Source organism: Paroedura picta, chromosome 4 (assembly GCF_049243985.1).
Source record: "Paroedura picta isolate Pp20150507F chromosome 4, Ppicta_v3.0, whole genome shotgun sequence".
NCBI lineage: Eukaryota > Metazoa > Chordata > Lepidosauria > Squamata > Gekkonidae > Paroedura > Paroedura picta.
The window spans coordinates 30,657,657-30,674,247 of record NC_135372.1 but is presented as its reverse complement, the minus strand read 5'-3'; the positions used below and the strand labels follow the sequence as shown (position 1 = coordinate 30,674,247).

General features: G+C 44.3%; 1 protein-coding gene across 4 annotated transcripts in view; it reads right to left on the bottom strand.

Annotated features, from left to right (window-relative positions):
- Window positions 1-16,591, bottom strand: part of CEP350 (centrosomal protein 350) — a 91,513-nt gene that overhangs the window by 17,584 nt on the left and 57,338 nt on the right. For 3 of the 4 annotated variants that reach the window (XM_077332217.1, XM_077332216.1, XM_077332218.1), the window contains exons 23-29: window positions 16,313-16,506; window positions 15,296-15,480; window positions 13,619-13,706; window positions 9,912-10,058; window positions 8,715-8,866; window positions 3,976-4,098; window positions 77-273 (exon numbers count right to left, since the gene is read on the bottom strand). In XM_077332217.1, the coding sequence (XP_077188332.1) occupies window positions 77-273; window positions 3,976-4,098; window positions 8,715-8,866; window positions 9,912-10,058; window positions 13,619-13,706; window positions 15,296-15,480; window positions 16,313-16,506 (1,086 nt within the window). The remainder of the gene's footprint in view (window positions 1-76; window positions 274-3,975; window positions 4,099-8,714; window positions 8,867-9,911; window positions 10,059-13,618; window positions 13,707-15,295; window positions 15,481-16,312; window positions 16,507-16,591) is intronic. The other variant, XM_077332219.1, reaches the window with a different exon arrangement.

Below are 16,591 nucleotides of genomic sequence, written 5' to 3'. Positions count from 1 at the left end.
GCAACCCCACAGGCAAACAGAGTGTTGATTAGGAACTTTTGTCTCCTTCTCTTAGACACCCTTTCAATCGTTCTACCTTTCTGATCATTCTGGTCTCCTGCCGCCATTTTGTTTGCCTTTGTTTCGAGCAGTTCTTTGTTCCAAGCAGCCAAGGCTTGTTTCTCTATCTGACGTATCTCTGCTTCTTCTGCATCCAGGCGACGTTTCCACTGCAGCAGCTCTTCAGCATGCTGGCGCCGTTGCATCAGTTTTTGCTCTCGCTTTGTTAAGAACCTGGCAAAACAGAACAATGAGAAATGAGTCACCAGCACTGAGAGCTGTACAGAAAAATACCCCACCTGTAGTCTACATGAGACAAAGGCAATGGAAAGTGTTTTAAATTGTTTCCATGAATACTCATTGGACACAAGCAAGCTACATGAGAAAGAGAACTAGGGAACCCGTGACTGAGGTTAATGCACCCCTATTCATGCAATCCTGCATTTTCCTTTCTGTGAAAGAAGAGGACAGCTCTAAAGTTATTATATATTATTATAAAGATAAATCTATGATGACTTTTAAAAAAACCTTTTCCTTCCCATCCTGATCTCTCATCAGATCCCATGAGTAGAAACCACAGTATGTCAAGACCCAGAGTTGTAAGCAGTCAAATTAAGAGAGGCCTAAACCTATCATAGTGACTGCATTAACAACGAAAGGCTACATTCACTTCCGTGATTCCAAGCAGCTATGCGATCAAAAGATTTTACTTACCAATAGGTATAATTTAGGAAAGTACATCAAGCTTTTTCCCTAAGTGCCCCCTACTGTTTAGGATGTCACTGTCTAACCCCTCTGAGATAGCAGATGATACCCATCTCCATCAACCCAAACTCTCTTTTGACTTCCCCTACATTATAAGAGGTCAAGGTAACCAAATATGCTGCCACCATAAAAAAGGGGCTTTGCAATAGTAAAGAACTGAAAACATGGCAAATTTGGGAGGCTGGTATTATAAAGAGGGAGAAACAGTTCAGGGCATTTTGGTTTTGGAGGCAGAAAAACAAATCAAGCACCACTTCCTTGTAGTGGCAAACTATAATAGTAAATTAATTAACTCATAATTTACTGTCCGTTGAAATTTGATACCTGGGTTGGGATTAATGGTAGGATGAGCTGTGACAAATAGGACTAGGGGTGTGCATTTGGCATATTAGAGTTGAAAGAATAGCTGGAAAATATCTATTCTTTCAGACTTGTGCTAAATTTGAGCTATCTAAAATGGCCGGGTTTGAAAAATATATACAGTATTTTTCAGAACAGCCAGATAGTAAAGGACATTTAAATGGATTACTGTCCCTTTAAATGTCTTTTAGATAAACTCATCACTAGTAGAAGGCATTTAAAAGGACAGCACACTATTTAAATACCTTTGAAGTTCACACCCAGCTTGCAAAAGGCATTTAAAGGGGCTATATTCTCTTTTAGTGTTTTCCCCCCCTTCAATTGAAATCAATGGAGGATGGAGCACCTTCTTTGGAGGCCCACAGAACTGAATCCCCTGGTCCAAATTTTTTTTTAATTGGGGGGGGGGGTGGAGGTTTGAGAAGACACCAGCAGCTATGCTGCAAATCTGGTACCTTTACCTCAAAACACACATACACACCAAGCTCCAGATACTCGTGGATCAATTCTCAATTGACTAGGTCTTCAGCAGATATAATGGAACTGAATAATTCAGGATTCCTGAATATTTACTGAATACAAACACCATAAAAGGTCTTGGGATTTGGGAACATCAGTAAATACTGATATTTTTCAGGCTCAATATAACCAAAGCCGAAAAATGCCAGGGTTTTTTGCACACCCCTAAATAGGACACAAGAGCCTCTTGTGGTGCAGGGTGCTAAGGCAGCCAACATGATGTCTGAAGCTCTGACCATGAGACTGTGAGTTCGATCCCAGCAGCCGGCTCAAGGTTGAATCAGCCTTCCATCCTTCTGAGGTCGGTAAAATGAGTGCCCAGTTTGCTGGGGGGTAAAACGGTAATGATTGGGAAGGCACTGGCAAACCACCCTGTATTGAGTCTGCCACAACAACACTAGAGGGCATCACCCCAAGGGTCAGCCATGCCTCGGTGCTTGCACAGGGGATACCTTTACCTTTAAATAGGACACAAAGTACTGATTTCAAAAAGGTTATCAATCTAGTATAGAAGCAGGTATTTATGGAACTCTTTGATTGTGAGCCTTAAGTTAACACTATCATCACTACAATCAATATTTATTTATTTACTTCATTTGAACTCCACTTTCCTCCCCAATGGGGACCCAAACTGGTTTACAGTGTTCTCTTGTTATCTTCACGTCAACCACTTCATGAGGTAGGTGCAACTTGCTTCAGTTCACTCTGTGGCAGAAAGGGGATTCCACCCAGGGTTTCCCAGATCCTAGTCCAAAACTCTAACCACTATACTGGCTCTCAAGATAAAAAAACTGTTTTATTTAGCAGGGAGTTCTGACATTTTTAAGCAACACAACCAAAATACTCTGACAAAAGAGGAGAGGGAGAGAAAATTTAGCTTTCTTTAACAGGCTGTTTGTTATTTCCCCTTGAGGAAGACTGAAAAAGAAAAGACCACAGGAATTCTAAATTGCTGTAAGAGGCCTCTTGTGTCCTAATTGGGCTAAGAGCAGCCTTGAGGAAAACAGCATGAGTAAGGGGTGGCAAAGATTAACCTTACATCTCAGCTCCACTGTGTCAATTCTTCTTTGTGGTGTCTCTTTTTTTAAGCACCTCAACTAGCTGCACCCTACCGGCTAGTAGTGGACTCAATGATAAAGAACAATTCCCCCATTTGTGTTGTCTTTCAACACAAAGCAATTTTCCCCAATTCTACTACTTGTCATATTAAAGGGGCAATGCCACTTTTAGTCCTTCTTAGTAAGTCTGCGGTTGGATTCCCATTCCAGAGAATGAGGCAAAGTGATCAAATATGTTTAAAAAGCTACCCAGAAAGCAGCTTGCATAAAAGTAGCTGGCCTACATCCCAAATTAACAATGAAATCAGTATCTTGTGCTATGTAAAATTTCAAGCTCATCTTACTATCTATCTTGGAAATATGGAACAAAATTTACCATGCCTTAAAATCATGCCAGGACATGCAAAACTTCCTAGAATTTAGAAAATGCAATGAATGGAGAAAGGAACAAAACTGCTCAGCTGAATAATCAACCTTAACTCTTATGTGGTATATTTGGAATGGTTTCATTTCATTTAACTTCTGCTCACTTTAGTGGGTCCTACAGAAGACTTTCTCATGAAACACTAGTGTTTGTTGATGACTCTGGAAGGGTTTCCCAAATGGGTGGGAGTTAATTATTTTTAATATATATTTTAAAGATTTTGTTAAGCATTTATCAGATGATATGACCATATAGCATCACATCAACCTGCCTTCCCCTCCAAAATGGCCAATGATGGGCTTGGAGGGGATGGGAAGGACCCCAGGTGGGCGTGTACAAAGCTATACTTCCCAATCAGATTCTGCATCATTGGGCCACTTCTGGGGTTTCTTGGAGCCTAAAGAATGTTTCAGGGGTTCCTCAATGGTAAAAAAGTAAAGAAAGGCTGGTCTACAGTTGAGGGAAGCAGTTGAATGCATTTTGCAAATGAATGTCATTTTACTTGTCTGAATTTAGAAAAAAACATTCAAACAGGTGATCTCATCAGAAGGGCATAGAGAAAGATGCAATTTAATTTCAGAGTCAGAACCTCAAGCTCCGCTCCCCAACACCTATGAGGCAATTAGCTGGGTAAGAGAGGGCCAACTTTCTATGCAGCAATAACCTGATTTAAAGTGGAGGAAAAGATTATTGATGGGGGGGGGGAAGGAAAGACACACACACACACCCTGATGAAGAGCCTCCTAATTGCATAAAACTGAACAGAGCATGCTCGATCAAAGAGTCTACCACTGAAAAAGGTACAGTTACCTGACCAATTGGTTGTAGATATACAGCTGGAATTTAGGATGGAGGTTGGGAAAACAGACACTGAGAGAGGCCCAGTGGTGAGACGTAAAGACAGAGAAGAAGTAGTGAACAGGAGAGCAGTGTCTACAAAATAAGGAGGAAGAGTTTCAAGCCGAGATAGTAAGAAACAGGGAGAAAAGCGAGAGTGGGGAGAGCATCTAGCACAAGGATGTTCTATGGGTTGCAAAATATCGCCTTGTCCACAGGTACAAGTCTCCAAAGGCAGCACAGCATGACTGTACGTTAAAAAGGAACCGCCGTTCACAGCCACTTCCTGTTCTGGTAAACCCAGGCTACAATTGGCAAGGGGTTTTTTCTTGTTCTAAGGGGTATGTGTTCATCTACAATCCCATCTACCCATTTTAGTTCTGAATTTTAAAACCTCTCCTGTTCTAGACCTTTGAACATCAGTTCCAAATTAGGTTCTAGCCAGAGGTAGTCAAACTGCGAATGCTGGTAGGGGCTCAGGGGAATTGTAGTCCATGGACATCTGGAGGGTCGCAGTTTGACTACCCCTGGTCTAGACTCATTCATATAAATAAGGATTCTAGTCAACTGTCTTAATTGAAACAAATTAAACTGCTCTAGGGGGTGGGAGCCACAGATCCCAAGACACCCCATTGTTGACCTCAATGAAAAGAACAGAAGTGAGCAAGAATTCACTGAATTAGATGGTTTATCAGGACATTTGGTGCTGCTCCATTCAGAGGTCTAATGCAATTATTGTCTTGGCAAGTCTAGCGAGATGGTATGACCATTGACTGCTATTGTTGTGAATGGTCATTAGGCTTCTCTTATGTCTCTCTGAAATTTGCACTGAAATGTCACAGGTCATACCTCTTGCATTTCATTGCCTTTGATTTTACAATGATTTTTCCTACACACATCTCCCTCTGGCAACTGAAGACACACTCTTGTGGTCTTTTGTCCACAAAAATTTATGTCATAATTAGTTAAGTCTTCAAGATGCCACCAGATGCCCTTCTGGGTTTGCTTCAAAAGACTAACATGGCAAACCTCTTTAGTATCAGCTTTACAAGACACTGCATCACCTGGCTAAAAGCTGCAAAAATGACTCATAAAACACAGCATGAACACTGGCACATGGTACCCGGAATTCCTGAACCACCATTCTGCAGGTGGCTGTTGTGGGTTTTCCAGGCTGTGAGGTCGTGGTCTGGTAATTTTAGTCCCTGATATTTTGCCAGTAACCGCCGCTGGCATCTTTAGAGATAGGACATGATATCTGGAGATGCCAGCCACAATTACTGACAAAATATCAGGGACTAAAATTGCAAGACCACAGCCACACAGCCTGAAAAACCCACAACAGCCAGCTGAATCTGGCAGTGAAAACCTTTGTGCATTCATTCAACCATTCTGCACATTAGTCATTTTCATTCTTTTTGGTTTGCAAGTTTTGGTAACGTTTTGTATTCAAGTCCTGCTCTGTGAGAGCCATAGGCTAGGAAATGTCTGTATAGCCAACGGTTAGAAATAAACGAATAGCCTGGCTGAGAAAACCAAGGGAAGGCAAAACCCATGCTATTCATAGGCAGCATTCATTAAAATAAAACAAACTAAAGGATCAATTCTAGTCTTAGGAGGTTCCACATCAGGAGACTAAATAGGCAAGAATCACAACGGCTTATATCTTTGACAGAGCATGCTCCGGTTCTCAGCACACTTTCCTTTCTTATTTGCTTTTGCTTTATGCAGAAACCAATCTTGAGGTTTATATACATCAGGAAACCAACAGACTCGTCTTTGATGGGTCAAACATTATTTATGGCAAATCTAAAAACTCTATTGAGTCTCCTCGGAAGGGCTGTACGTGACAGTTATTCTCCAATGTGCCTTTCTGACACTCTGCAAAATATCTGGCTAACACGGCTTCATTCACACTACTGCAAAACCTAGAGGAAGAAGGCTCAAAGTATTTTGTTACTTCAAAGTACAACGATAAGAATAAAGTACAACAATTGCACTCTCCTGTACTGCTACCAGTGGAGTCCAAGCTGATGCGATTACGTAGGTCCAGGAGAATGCACTGCCAGGAGCAAGCCAAGTCCTCACCGCATTTTCAATAAGCTAATTCATGGAGCCACTTGGATGCCTTGGCCAGAAAATGAGACCTGCCTAGATAGGAATCGAGGGGTCTAAATTAGGTCCCCACAGAACGTGGCACCCACCAAGATCTTTTCCAGTGCTTGGCAACTGTTTTTAGAAAATAGGTGGGGCCAGGGGATGCTTTTGTTCAACGGGGCTTCTGATAGGCTGGGCAGATGTCTAAAAAGTTGTTTGGGTAGCAGCTGCTATTATAAAACAAAGATTTTCACTACTTGACTGAAGGTAAGTTAAGTTTAGAATGTTAAGAGGCATTATGCTAAACACAGCTTCACCTGAAACTTTGAATAGTTATTGTTAGCATTATGCACAACCTTATTCTGTGACATTTTACATTTTACTGTGGCAGCCATTTTGTGTTTGAGCTCACCACCCTGTCTTAGAATTCCAAGGGTGTTTCTCAACTTAAAAAGTCTGGGGACCCCTATTCTAAACTGATCATCCACATGAATACAATGGATTCCTATGCCATTTAGAAGGTCCCCACCCCCAGTTTTTCACTACCTGAAGGAGTCTCAAAGCGGCTTCCAATTACCTTCCCTTCCTATCCCCACAACTGACAACCTGTAAGGCAGGTAGAGCTGAGAGAGCTCTGACAGGACTGCTCTGTGATAACAGCTCTATTAGGACTGTGAGCACCCCAAGGTCGCCCAGCTAGCTGCATGTGGAGGAACAGGGAATCAAACCCAGCTCACCAGATTAGAAGCCACCACTTTTAACCACTCAACCAAGCTGGGTCAATGGTATACATGCAAACATCAGACTTCATGGAGTACTACTGTCCTGTTCCCCCCCCCCCACTTGCTAAACACCTCAAAATCTTGTTTCTGAAGAAGTCAGCTGACCTTCAGAACTGCAGAGGGTGCAAAGAAGGGGAAGGGGGGAATCTCCAGAAATGGATGTCCCTTACTGCAAAGAGAAATGTAATTCCATCAGAGTGAAACATGAAGTCGAATACTAGATGGCAATATTTCAATAAAGATTTCAACACACTCATTAAATATCTGTAAAAATGCAACATAATTTCTTTTAAAACTGGAAAGGAAGGGAACTATACCTTTATAGAAGTACCGTATAATTTATAGAATAAGTACCGTATACTTTATAGAAGTACCGTATAAGACGACCCCCCAACATTTCCACTCAAAATACAGTACTATGGGCCACTATGGGCAACTATGTCTATCCCAACTGAAGTGCACCCGGCGTATAAGACGACCCCCCCCCCCACTTGAAGGCATGTTTTTCATGGGGGGGAAAGTAGTCTTATATGCCAGCAAATACTGTAATTGTTTTTCGTGGAAAACAGAAACTATATTTCTTTTCTCTGTGATAGGATCCAAAGGGCCCCAAACGTACACTTAAGAGCACCAGCATACATGAACAAAGAAAGGGGACAAACCCCACCCCCATTTCAACTTATGATTACAATTGTATTGTAGTATTGGCTGCCTCTTCAGATACTTGCCCAATTTTCAAGAATAGATTTTTTGAAGGGCTGGGAGAGGAATGAAAAGTTCTAATACATGTATAGAAAATCCTGGTATGTGTACCAAATGGAACTTTAGAGCTTGCCTGTAATTTTAGCATAATATACCAAAGGTTTTCTATGCCTGAAATGTTCATAATAAGATTTTGCAGTTATTTGCTACAACTGAGGATAGCCATGAGCTGCATTTTTGCAGTTCAGGTCATGGCTGAACCATAAACCAAACCACAAACCTATATGAACTGGGAAGTTGGTTCAGGATCCAAACCTATTCATACAGGTTCATGGCCCCTGCTTTCTGCTTCCCACAGCTTTTGGCACAGAGCAGAAAAATGCAGAAAGCCACAGAGGGCAGAAAACCGTGGTTTAAATGGATCAGAGCTGAACTCAAGAAAGCCCCTTTAAACAGCAGAGCCGCAGAACAAACTGCTCTGCCTGGACCAGATGTTTAAAAGCAGCTTTCTTAAGCAGCTAGCTCTCTGCCGCTCAGCTGTTTTTTTCCTGAAGAGCAGAAAGCAGGGGTTTAAATCCTTGCTTTCTGCTCTTCACAAACTGCCACAAATGACATCAAAATTAATGAAAGTTCATGGTTGTTCTTCAGTTCGTGACTATCACTTCACAGGTAAAATTTTGTCAACCGGTTCGTGGCCATCCCTAGTTACAATTACTGCCTATGTTCCATTATGTAAATAGTACTGCAATTCCTGATCAATGTAGAGATCTATTATGCAGGAAAAAATATTACTCAATTTAAATAATGGATTGTCTGCAGTGCTCAACTCAAGAATTGTGAATCAATTCCATGCATGTTATGAATCCATAATTCTCTTCAAGGTTACAGATCTCATTTTTTTGGGGGGGGGAGGCCAAATCAAGACCACCTCTGTCAGAGATGTCCTGAAATACCAGAAATGCCATTGTATAAATAACCTTTTTCTTTAACATTAGAGAGGTCTAGCAAGAAAGGTAGCTTTACCACAGAGTCTGCTGCACTGAAGCCACCACAGAGGCCAACTATACTGAAACGTCAATGCAACTCCTGCACATTCTGAAGAAAAGGATCTCAATCAATAAAGATAGTTACTTTTCATCCATCCGGCTGCGCATCTTCTTTAATTTTTGCATGATGCTACTGGTCTCACTGCTGGAGACAGAAGAAGGGCTACAGGTCTCTGCATCTGTTGGCAGCGGGCTGGAAGAATGCGTTTGTTTTGTGTCATCCTCACTGCGATGCTCCTACAAAAAAAGTTAAGCAACATTAAGCTTAAGGTTTTGGTTTTGGTAATCACCTTTAAGGCCATACATGGTCTGGGCCTAGTGTATCTGAGAGACCGCCTGCCTGCCTATTCCCCCAGAAGAGCTCTATGCTCCACCACCTCCAACTGGCCATGGATCCCTGGCCCTAAAGAGGCACGTCGGACCTCAACAAGGGCCAGGGCCTTTTCAGTCCTGGCCCCCACATGGCGGAACGACCTCCCCAAAGAGATCAGGGCCCTGACGGAACATCCACAGTTCCGCAGGGCCTGCAAAAGGGAGCTTCTCCACCAGGCATTTGCTTGAGGCTGACTCACTCAAAAACATCTACAGCCGCCCCACCCCCCCAGACCGAGAGGTCAAACCTACCAAGGGAATGTCAAAGTTGTTTGTTCAAAAACTGTCCTAGTTGGTATGCTATCGTTATTTGTTATATTGATATTGTTCTATGTAAATGTTCTATAATGTTTTATGTAAACCGCCCAGAGCTGTAGGGAAGGGCGGTATAAAAATCTCAATAAATAAATAATAAATATCAGCAGCGAGAGGCGGGTTCGTAACAGTCCCAATTACTTGCATGGAAGACTGAAACTGTGTAAATATGAAACAGAGTTATACATTATCTCATGGAAAAGTACGGTTTCATAGAAGTAGAGGACAAAAATCTTGTTAAGTGGGAAATATATAGAAATATTTAATAAATGTGGCACCCTGCAGTTTTCCATATACCAGTTACTCCCATGAAATTAATACTCTCATTAAATACGAGTTACAAATCCAGGCTTGCAAGCACTGTCTGCAGTCCCAGAAACAACAATAAAAAAAATAGTTGCTATCTTTTTGCAAATCACTGGCTTGTAGAGTTAATCTTTCTAAAAATGATCAGGCAAGTCATTAATTCATAAGAGCCCTTCTTTCGATTCCAGGAAATGTCCGTTAAAAAAAAAATTGAGAACTGCAGTGGCACAACAAACATTAACGGGATACTTCCAAGGGGCAGGATTCCTGCTGTTGCCGTGCATCTTACCAGCTTATTTTCCCCGGCAGATTTCAGTTTTTCTTGCAGTTTCATAGTAGTTTGGCGTATTCGCTCTATCTCTTCCTGCTGCTTGAGGATCAGCTGTCTCTCTTTCCGGGCAGCCTTATTAGCCTCCTGAAGACGCTTAATTTCTGCCTGGATGAGGAAGCACAGTCAAACAAAATAAACCAGTAAGTATATCCTCATTTCCACAGGTTTACTGCTCCCTCCCATTTCCACTGCCTTCATTCTGCGAAGTAGGTTCTTCTCCAGCTATTGCTCCTTTTATTCTCCTCTATCTTCTTTATTCTCTGATATTCACTACCAGTATTGCTCCACAAAAGCATCTGCCACCAATGAGGATACTTTTTTATCCCAACAAGTGTCTTTTAAGGCAATGGAGTTTGCTGCACTGTACTTTAAAAGCTTTGCAAGGTGAGGTTCTCAGCTGATTGACACTCTCATTGGCAGCAGAGGCTCTTCTGTGCTTCAAAAGCAGCTTCTCTCAATGCTACGGCTGTCCCGGGGGACTCTTTCTGCTTCCTTGTCCCTCCTGACATCTGCTCAGCCCGAAAGAGAGAAACTACTGCAAAAGAGCACTCCATTTTGCCCCTGTGGTATCTGCCAGGTAAGAACAAAGAAGCGTTTGCAAACAATGAAATCAGATCTGCAACTGATTTCTGCTACTGCAAATTCAGGAGCCAGGGATTTTGCCTGCTCATCTGCCTATTTACTCAGAAATACGAATCATGGGGTTCAACAGCACTTACTGCCATTTAATTATATAAAAGATCGCAGCTATGAACATACAAATCAGGCTGAATCCAATATGGACCATTTGTCCATCTAGTGCACATAGTCGAGGAACAATGGAGATGAAGGCCTCACACATCCATCGTTTCCAGACCTTCCACCACAGATCCTTTAATCGATTTAAAATATTGACAGACTAGTAATATAGCCCGCTGTATGAGGAATACAGTGGGCGCTAGAAACTAACCTTTGTGCGTGTCCCCCGGCGGCGGTCCTCTGGGGTGGCTCTCTGGGGCGGCGGCTCTTTGAAGGGGCGGCCTGACGCGGTGAGAGGCGCTTTGTGCCTCTCGCCGCGTCAAGCCGGGAGCAACTGTGAGGCCGCTGCGCGCGGCTCGCAGTTGCTGGTGCTGGGAATCAGAGGGACCAATTGGCAGGCGCAAAGCGCCTGCCATTTGGTCCCTCCGATTGTCTGTCCAGAGGAAGGGTCCAATCCGGACCCTTCCTCATCACGGACACATCCCGCCCCAGAACCCCTTAGCAAATTATTTAGTCCGCGGCACCCGTGGCGCCGCGGGCGGTGTTTAGATGCCTACATTGGAAATAGAGGGTTTTCTGCATGCAATGCATGTGTTCTAGACCGGGGGTTATCAACCCCCGGTCTGCAGCCCGGGGCCGGGCCGTGAAGGCCACAGTACCGGGCCCCCGGCAGTCGCGTCTGCCTCCCCCCGCCCACAACGAGAAGGAAGAGGTAGGCGCAGCCGCCGGCATGCTGGTGACGCAAACGTGCATGCGCACAGTTGCCATGCATGTGCGTTAGCATGCCCTGGTGGTGAAAACGCGCGTGCGCGGCAACTGCGTGCATGTGCGTTAGCGCCACCTGGTGGTGAAAACACGCATACGCGGCAACTGCGCATGCGTGTTTGCACAGGACCCGGGCCATCGGCTCTCCCCTCATCCCGGAGGTGGTCCCTGACCTGAGAAAGGTTGGGGACCGCTATTCTAGACCATCTTTCCAGACACATGACTTCTCTTTTACCAATACTGGATACAATGAATTACAAGTAACTGACAAGAAGTCACATTGCATCAGGACACATGGCAGGAACAAGAGGAGCTAAGTTATAATTTCATCAATGGAAGAGGGGGTCCATGATTCAACTGCAGAGGAGTTATATGACATGATGACATCACCCAAAAGTGACATTGGCACACTGGAGATGTCGAGGGGTGACACTATGGCTTTTAGACAAAACACTATGGTAGAATTTGCTTGCTAGAGTTTTGCCCCTCCCAAATCAATGCATTTCCCTCCCTAACATGCAGATGAAAATGAGTTTTTTCTGGTTTGGGGGGCAGGGGGGAGGCTAAGTGCATCTGGAAACTGGAGGACCCTGCCCAGACCAGAAGACCTAGCAACCCTACTTCCACAGGGCCTCCAAATGTCTTGCTTTGGTACAGCTAAGAACTAAGGTCAGGGCTGCAAATATTCAAATGAATACTTCTTTGGTACTTATCCGGGGCCTTTCAGGATGCTAATTTCATGCCTGATGGCACAAAATCACCAGCAGTGCAAAACAATATGGTGTAGTGCAGTGGTTCTCAGCCTTCCTAATGCCGCAAACCCTTTAATACAGTTCCTCATGTTGTGGTGACCCCCAACCATAAAATGATGCAAGGGTTCTTTCACAGAAATTAAAACTAAACTGACCAATGGCGTGAAGATCCATGGTTCATGATGGTATATTCATTTTTTTTCTGGGGTTTATCAGTTCAGTTCTGCCTCTTGTCCCACCATGCCGATCTCACTCTTTTCTGCTGCTCCAGGCATGCAAACACTCGATCTCGATCTACCCCACAAGGCTGTTGTGTGGATGTCGCCACCCCCCCCACAAGCCCTGCAGCAACCCCTGTGAAAGGGTTGTTTGACCCCCAAAGGGGTCCCGACCCCCAGGTTGAGAACCACTGGCGGGATAAACGTGCTGCTTGTGCTTCTGCGGCAAATCCCTCAGCATCTAAGGGAGCTTCTTCTTCAAGGGCCGAAAGACTTTCAGTGCACCCGATACCCACCTATTTGAGATCATCCAACACAGACTTAGTCTGGCCTCTCAACCACACGGGCTCAGACTTCAACAACCAGAAACAGTACCTCAAATCTACAGAAGTCAGGATTCAAAGAGGGGATTGCCAGGTCTCCCGATTTGGTGAGAAGACTTTCTGTCCCCAGCTGGCAGTCCCTGCTACCACTCAGCCGGCAGTGGGAGAATGTGGGATAGCAACACGATGTCATTACAAGCATGTCTGGCAGGGAAGTCATTGTATCACCAGCTAGGCCCTAGCAACTGGCCGAAGCTCTGCAGCAAAACATTGCCAGCAATGTGATGATGTCACTTTCAGTCATGTCAGACACGTCAACAGAGTTTTGGCTGAATGCTATAATGTTACCACCTGATACCCATAACCTGATAAACACCAACAAAAGGCCTGCAGGATTTTGACTTGACAAATAAAGTATGGAAGACGGCTAACAGAATACAAACAGGCTTTTGGCAGTTGTACAGACCTTTTGTTTAACTGGGGCAAAATACCAGGTCCCAAATGCGATTGTGGTGCAGCCCGCCAAACTATTTCCCATCTGTCATAGGAATGGGAGCATTGTGCTTTCCAGGGAGATGTGATGGAGCTCTCTGCACTCTGCCCAGCTGCAACTGAGTGAACTGAAAACTTAGGTATTTGTCTTTAGGAGGACTGACCAATCTTGCCTACATAACAGTTATACTTACCTGGCTGCATATTTTATATTATTATAGGCTTCCTGTGGGTAACTCCGTCTTATGATAAACAAATACATACCAGTGACAGTAGCATGTGACCAGCAAGGAGGAGGCCCTAACTGCCAGCTGCCAGGAATCTCCTGCCAGTTGCCAGTCTTGTGCTAGCAACTCCATCAACAGAGCAATTTTTACCTTTTCCTGTTGCAGCTTCATAATCAGGCCACGCTGCTTCTTTCGAATAGGTGGCATCTTGTCATCCTCTCCTTTGTCTCTCAAGCGCCTGGAAAGAATCAACAGAACAGTCTTATATCTTCGACAGAATAACTTGCATCCGATTTGCACAACAGAACAGTACCGGAGTATTCTCTCCCTTTAATAATACCTGAAGTTTTCTGTGATATACAGAAGCCGCACAGTTGGTTATTTTATCAGACACATCCTCCCCTAACGGTTAAACTTCCAATTAGCACACAATGCTTATCTTGAAGGCAGGGTTAAAAAAATGTACTAGCCAAAACCAAAGCTCTAAGAAGGTCTAAAGGTAAAAGTAAAGGTATCCCCTGTGCAAGCACCGGGTCATGTCTGACCCTTGGGGTGACGCCCTCTAGCGTTTTCATGGCAGACTCAATACGGGGTCGTTTGCCAGTGCCTCCCCCAGTCATTACCGTTTACCCCCCAGCAAGCTGGGTACTCATTTTACCGACCTTGGAAGGATGGAAGGCTGAGTCAACCTTGAGCCGGCTGCTGGGATTGAACTCTCAGCCTCATAGGCAAGGCTTTCAGACTGCATGTCTGCTGCCTTACCACTCTGCGCCACAAGAGGCCTACGGAACTGAAAAGGTCAGTTAAGAAGGTCTACGGAACTGAAAAAGCACGTAAAACTTCATGCAACAGCCCAGAGAGCTGTGGTAAGGTGTTGCAGGTCCCACCAGCTATTTTTGGTGCTTACAGATCACTGTCAAAGATGAAAGGGGCGGGCTTGCAGTGATGCACAGAATTCCACAAAAAGCTGGATGGCTTTAAGAGAATGTAACTCTGCAGCCACTAAGCAAATCATACATTGATTCAGTTGTACCTAGTCTTGCCCTCCCCAATTTCACTAAAAGACTCCCCCCTCAAGAATCATGTGGGCTTTTCAGAATGTGCACTAAGGCAATAAAGCTGCTTCTTTTTCTTACAAGCGAAAAATGGAGTCAAAACTTGTGTATCAGTTCATTTATAAAGTTCCAGCTGCCCCTTCAAGAGTTGCTTCTGGACCAGAGCTGGTCCATGTGTTCCCAAGTGACCAAACCTGCTCGAGAACATCTCTTTCCATAACTGCAAGAAACACTTCTTGTTTGTTCCAGAACATTAAGAGATTGAGAGCCATATGTAACAGAGCTGAAGAACAGCAAAAGATGGCATGACTTAAATTTTGTGATGGAAGTCAAGCTCGGAGTATAAACATCATATATCTGATAATGATTACTGGTTGCTACTGTGCGAACAAAAAGTCTCCTTCCAAACTCGTCTTACTAATGTTCCAGTCAGGGAGCACTTCTTGCACTTACTGGAAATGATGCTCTGGAGCAGGGTTGTTCATCTGGTAACATATGACTGCTAGGTAAAATACCAGAGCAGCAAAACAGTTTGACAAATTGGGCCAGCTTTGGTCCAGGGCTAAAGGCCTCAGCTCTGCGTGTGAATGAATTGTCAAAATATGATGTTGCAAAAAATTGCAAGCAAAAGGAAGAAAGGAAAAACGGAGACTGACTGAGGGGCACTGCATGACAGAAGGATTGGGGAGGGAGGGAGGAAAAAGTGCATGACTGGGAAGGGATTTTCCCTCCCCTTCAAGGATCCCGCTTGTAGCTTCCAGGATGCCCGTACTTTTTCTGGTGCTCTAGCCAGGCCAGCTCAGCCTTGGTCTTCTCTTTCAGTGCTTTCTCACGCAGTCGCAGCAGCGAGGACTGATGAGCTGCCCGCATTTCTTCTTCTTTCATGTATTGCCGCACCATTTCCATTGTGAATTTGGAAAAACTGTCTTGACCTCCTGAGAAGGGCAGGCTCAGCTCCTAAAAGGAGAACACAGTTGAAACTGTCCCGCAGAATAACCTGAGATTCTTTTGGGAGAGCTTGGCTTTTTTAGCATGAAGAGGAGATGACTGAGAGGGGATCTGATAACCAAGTATTTAAAAGGCTGCCATGTAGAGCAGGGGTAGTCAACCTGTGGTGCTCCAGATGTCCAGCAAATGCTGGCAGGGGCTCATGGGGATTGTAGTCCATGGACATCTGGAGCACCACAGGTTGACTACCCCTGATGTAGAGCAGGGATCCTCAACCTGTGGTCCTCCAGATGTTCATGGACTACAATTCCCATGAGCCCCTGCCAGCATTTGCTGGCAGAGGCTCATGGGAATTGTAGTCCATGAACATCTGGAGGACCACAGGTTGAGGATCCCTGATGTAGAGGATGGAGCAGAGTTGTTTTCTTGTGTCCCGGAGGGACGGACCCGAACCAAAGGGATGAAATTAATTCAAAAGAAATTCCGTCTAAACATCCAGAGAAGTTCCTGACAGCCAGAGCGGTTTCTCAGCAGAACAGGCTTCCTCGTGAGGTGGTGGGTTCTCCATCTTTGGAAGTTTTTAAACAGAGGCTGGATAGCCATCTGATGGAGAGGCTGATTCTGTGAAGGCTTAAGGGGGTGGCAGGTTACAGTGGATAAGCGAAAGGGTTGTGAGTGTCCTGCATCGTGCAGGGGGATGGACTAGATGACCCAGGAGGTCCCTTCCAACTCTATTATTCTATGATTCTAATTTTTCCAAGCCTGTCTGGGAATAATGGGCCATTTTTAACTTCTTGGGAGAATCTCAGGGTTGCAAAGACACCAAATATTGAGAACTTGCTTTGACAGGTGATAAAGGTGGCTTTCCAGGAGAAGCTTCCTCATCAGAATACTCATGGTGACCACGTTTCTTCAAGTTGATCCGGCGGTGACTCTCAGAAGGCAACAAGGACCGGAAGGACTTTTCTTCTATCTCATCTTCTGTCATGGATTCATCAAATTTCAGGGAATATTCTGTTGCAACAGAAGTAGAATCTGAAGAGGAAACCAGACAATTTTACTCTCAAGGGAAAGGGTTCATGACGGAAAAGTCCCACAAAATAGGTTGTCTCTTTTGTGA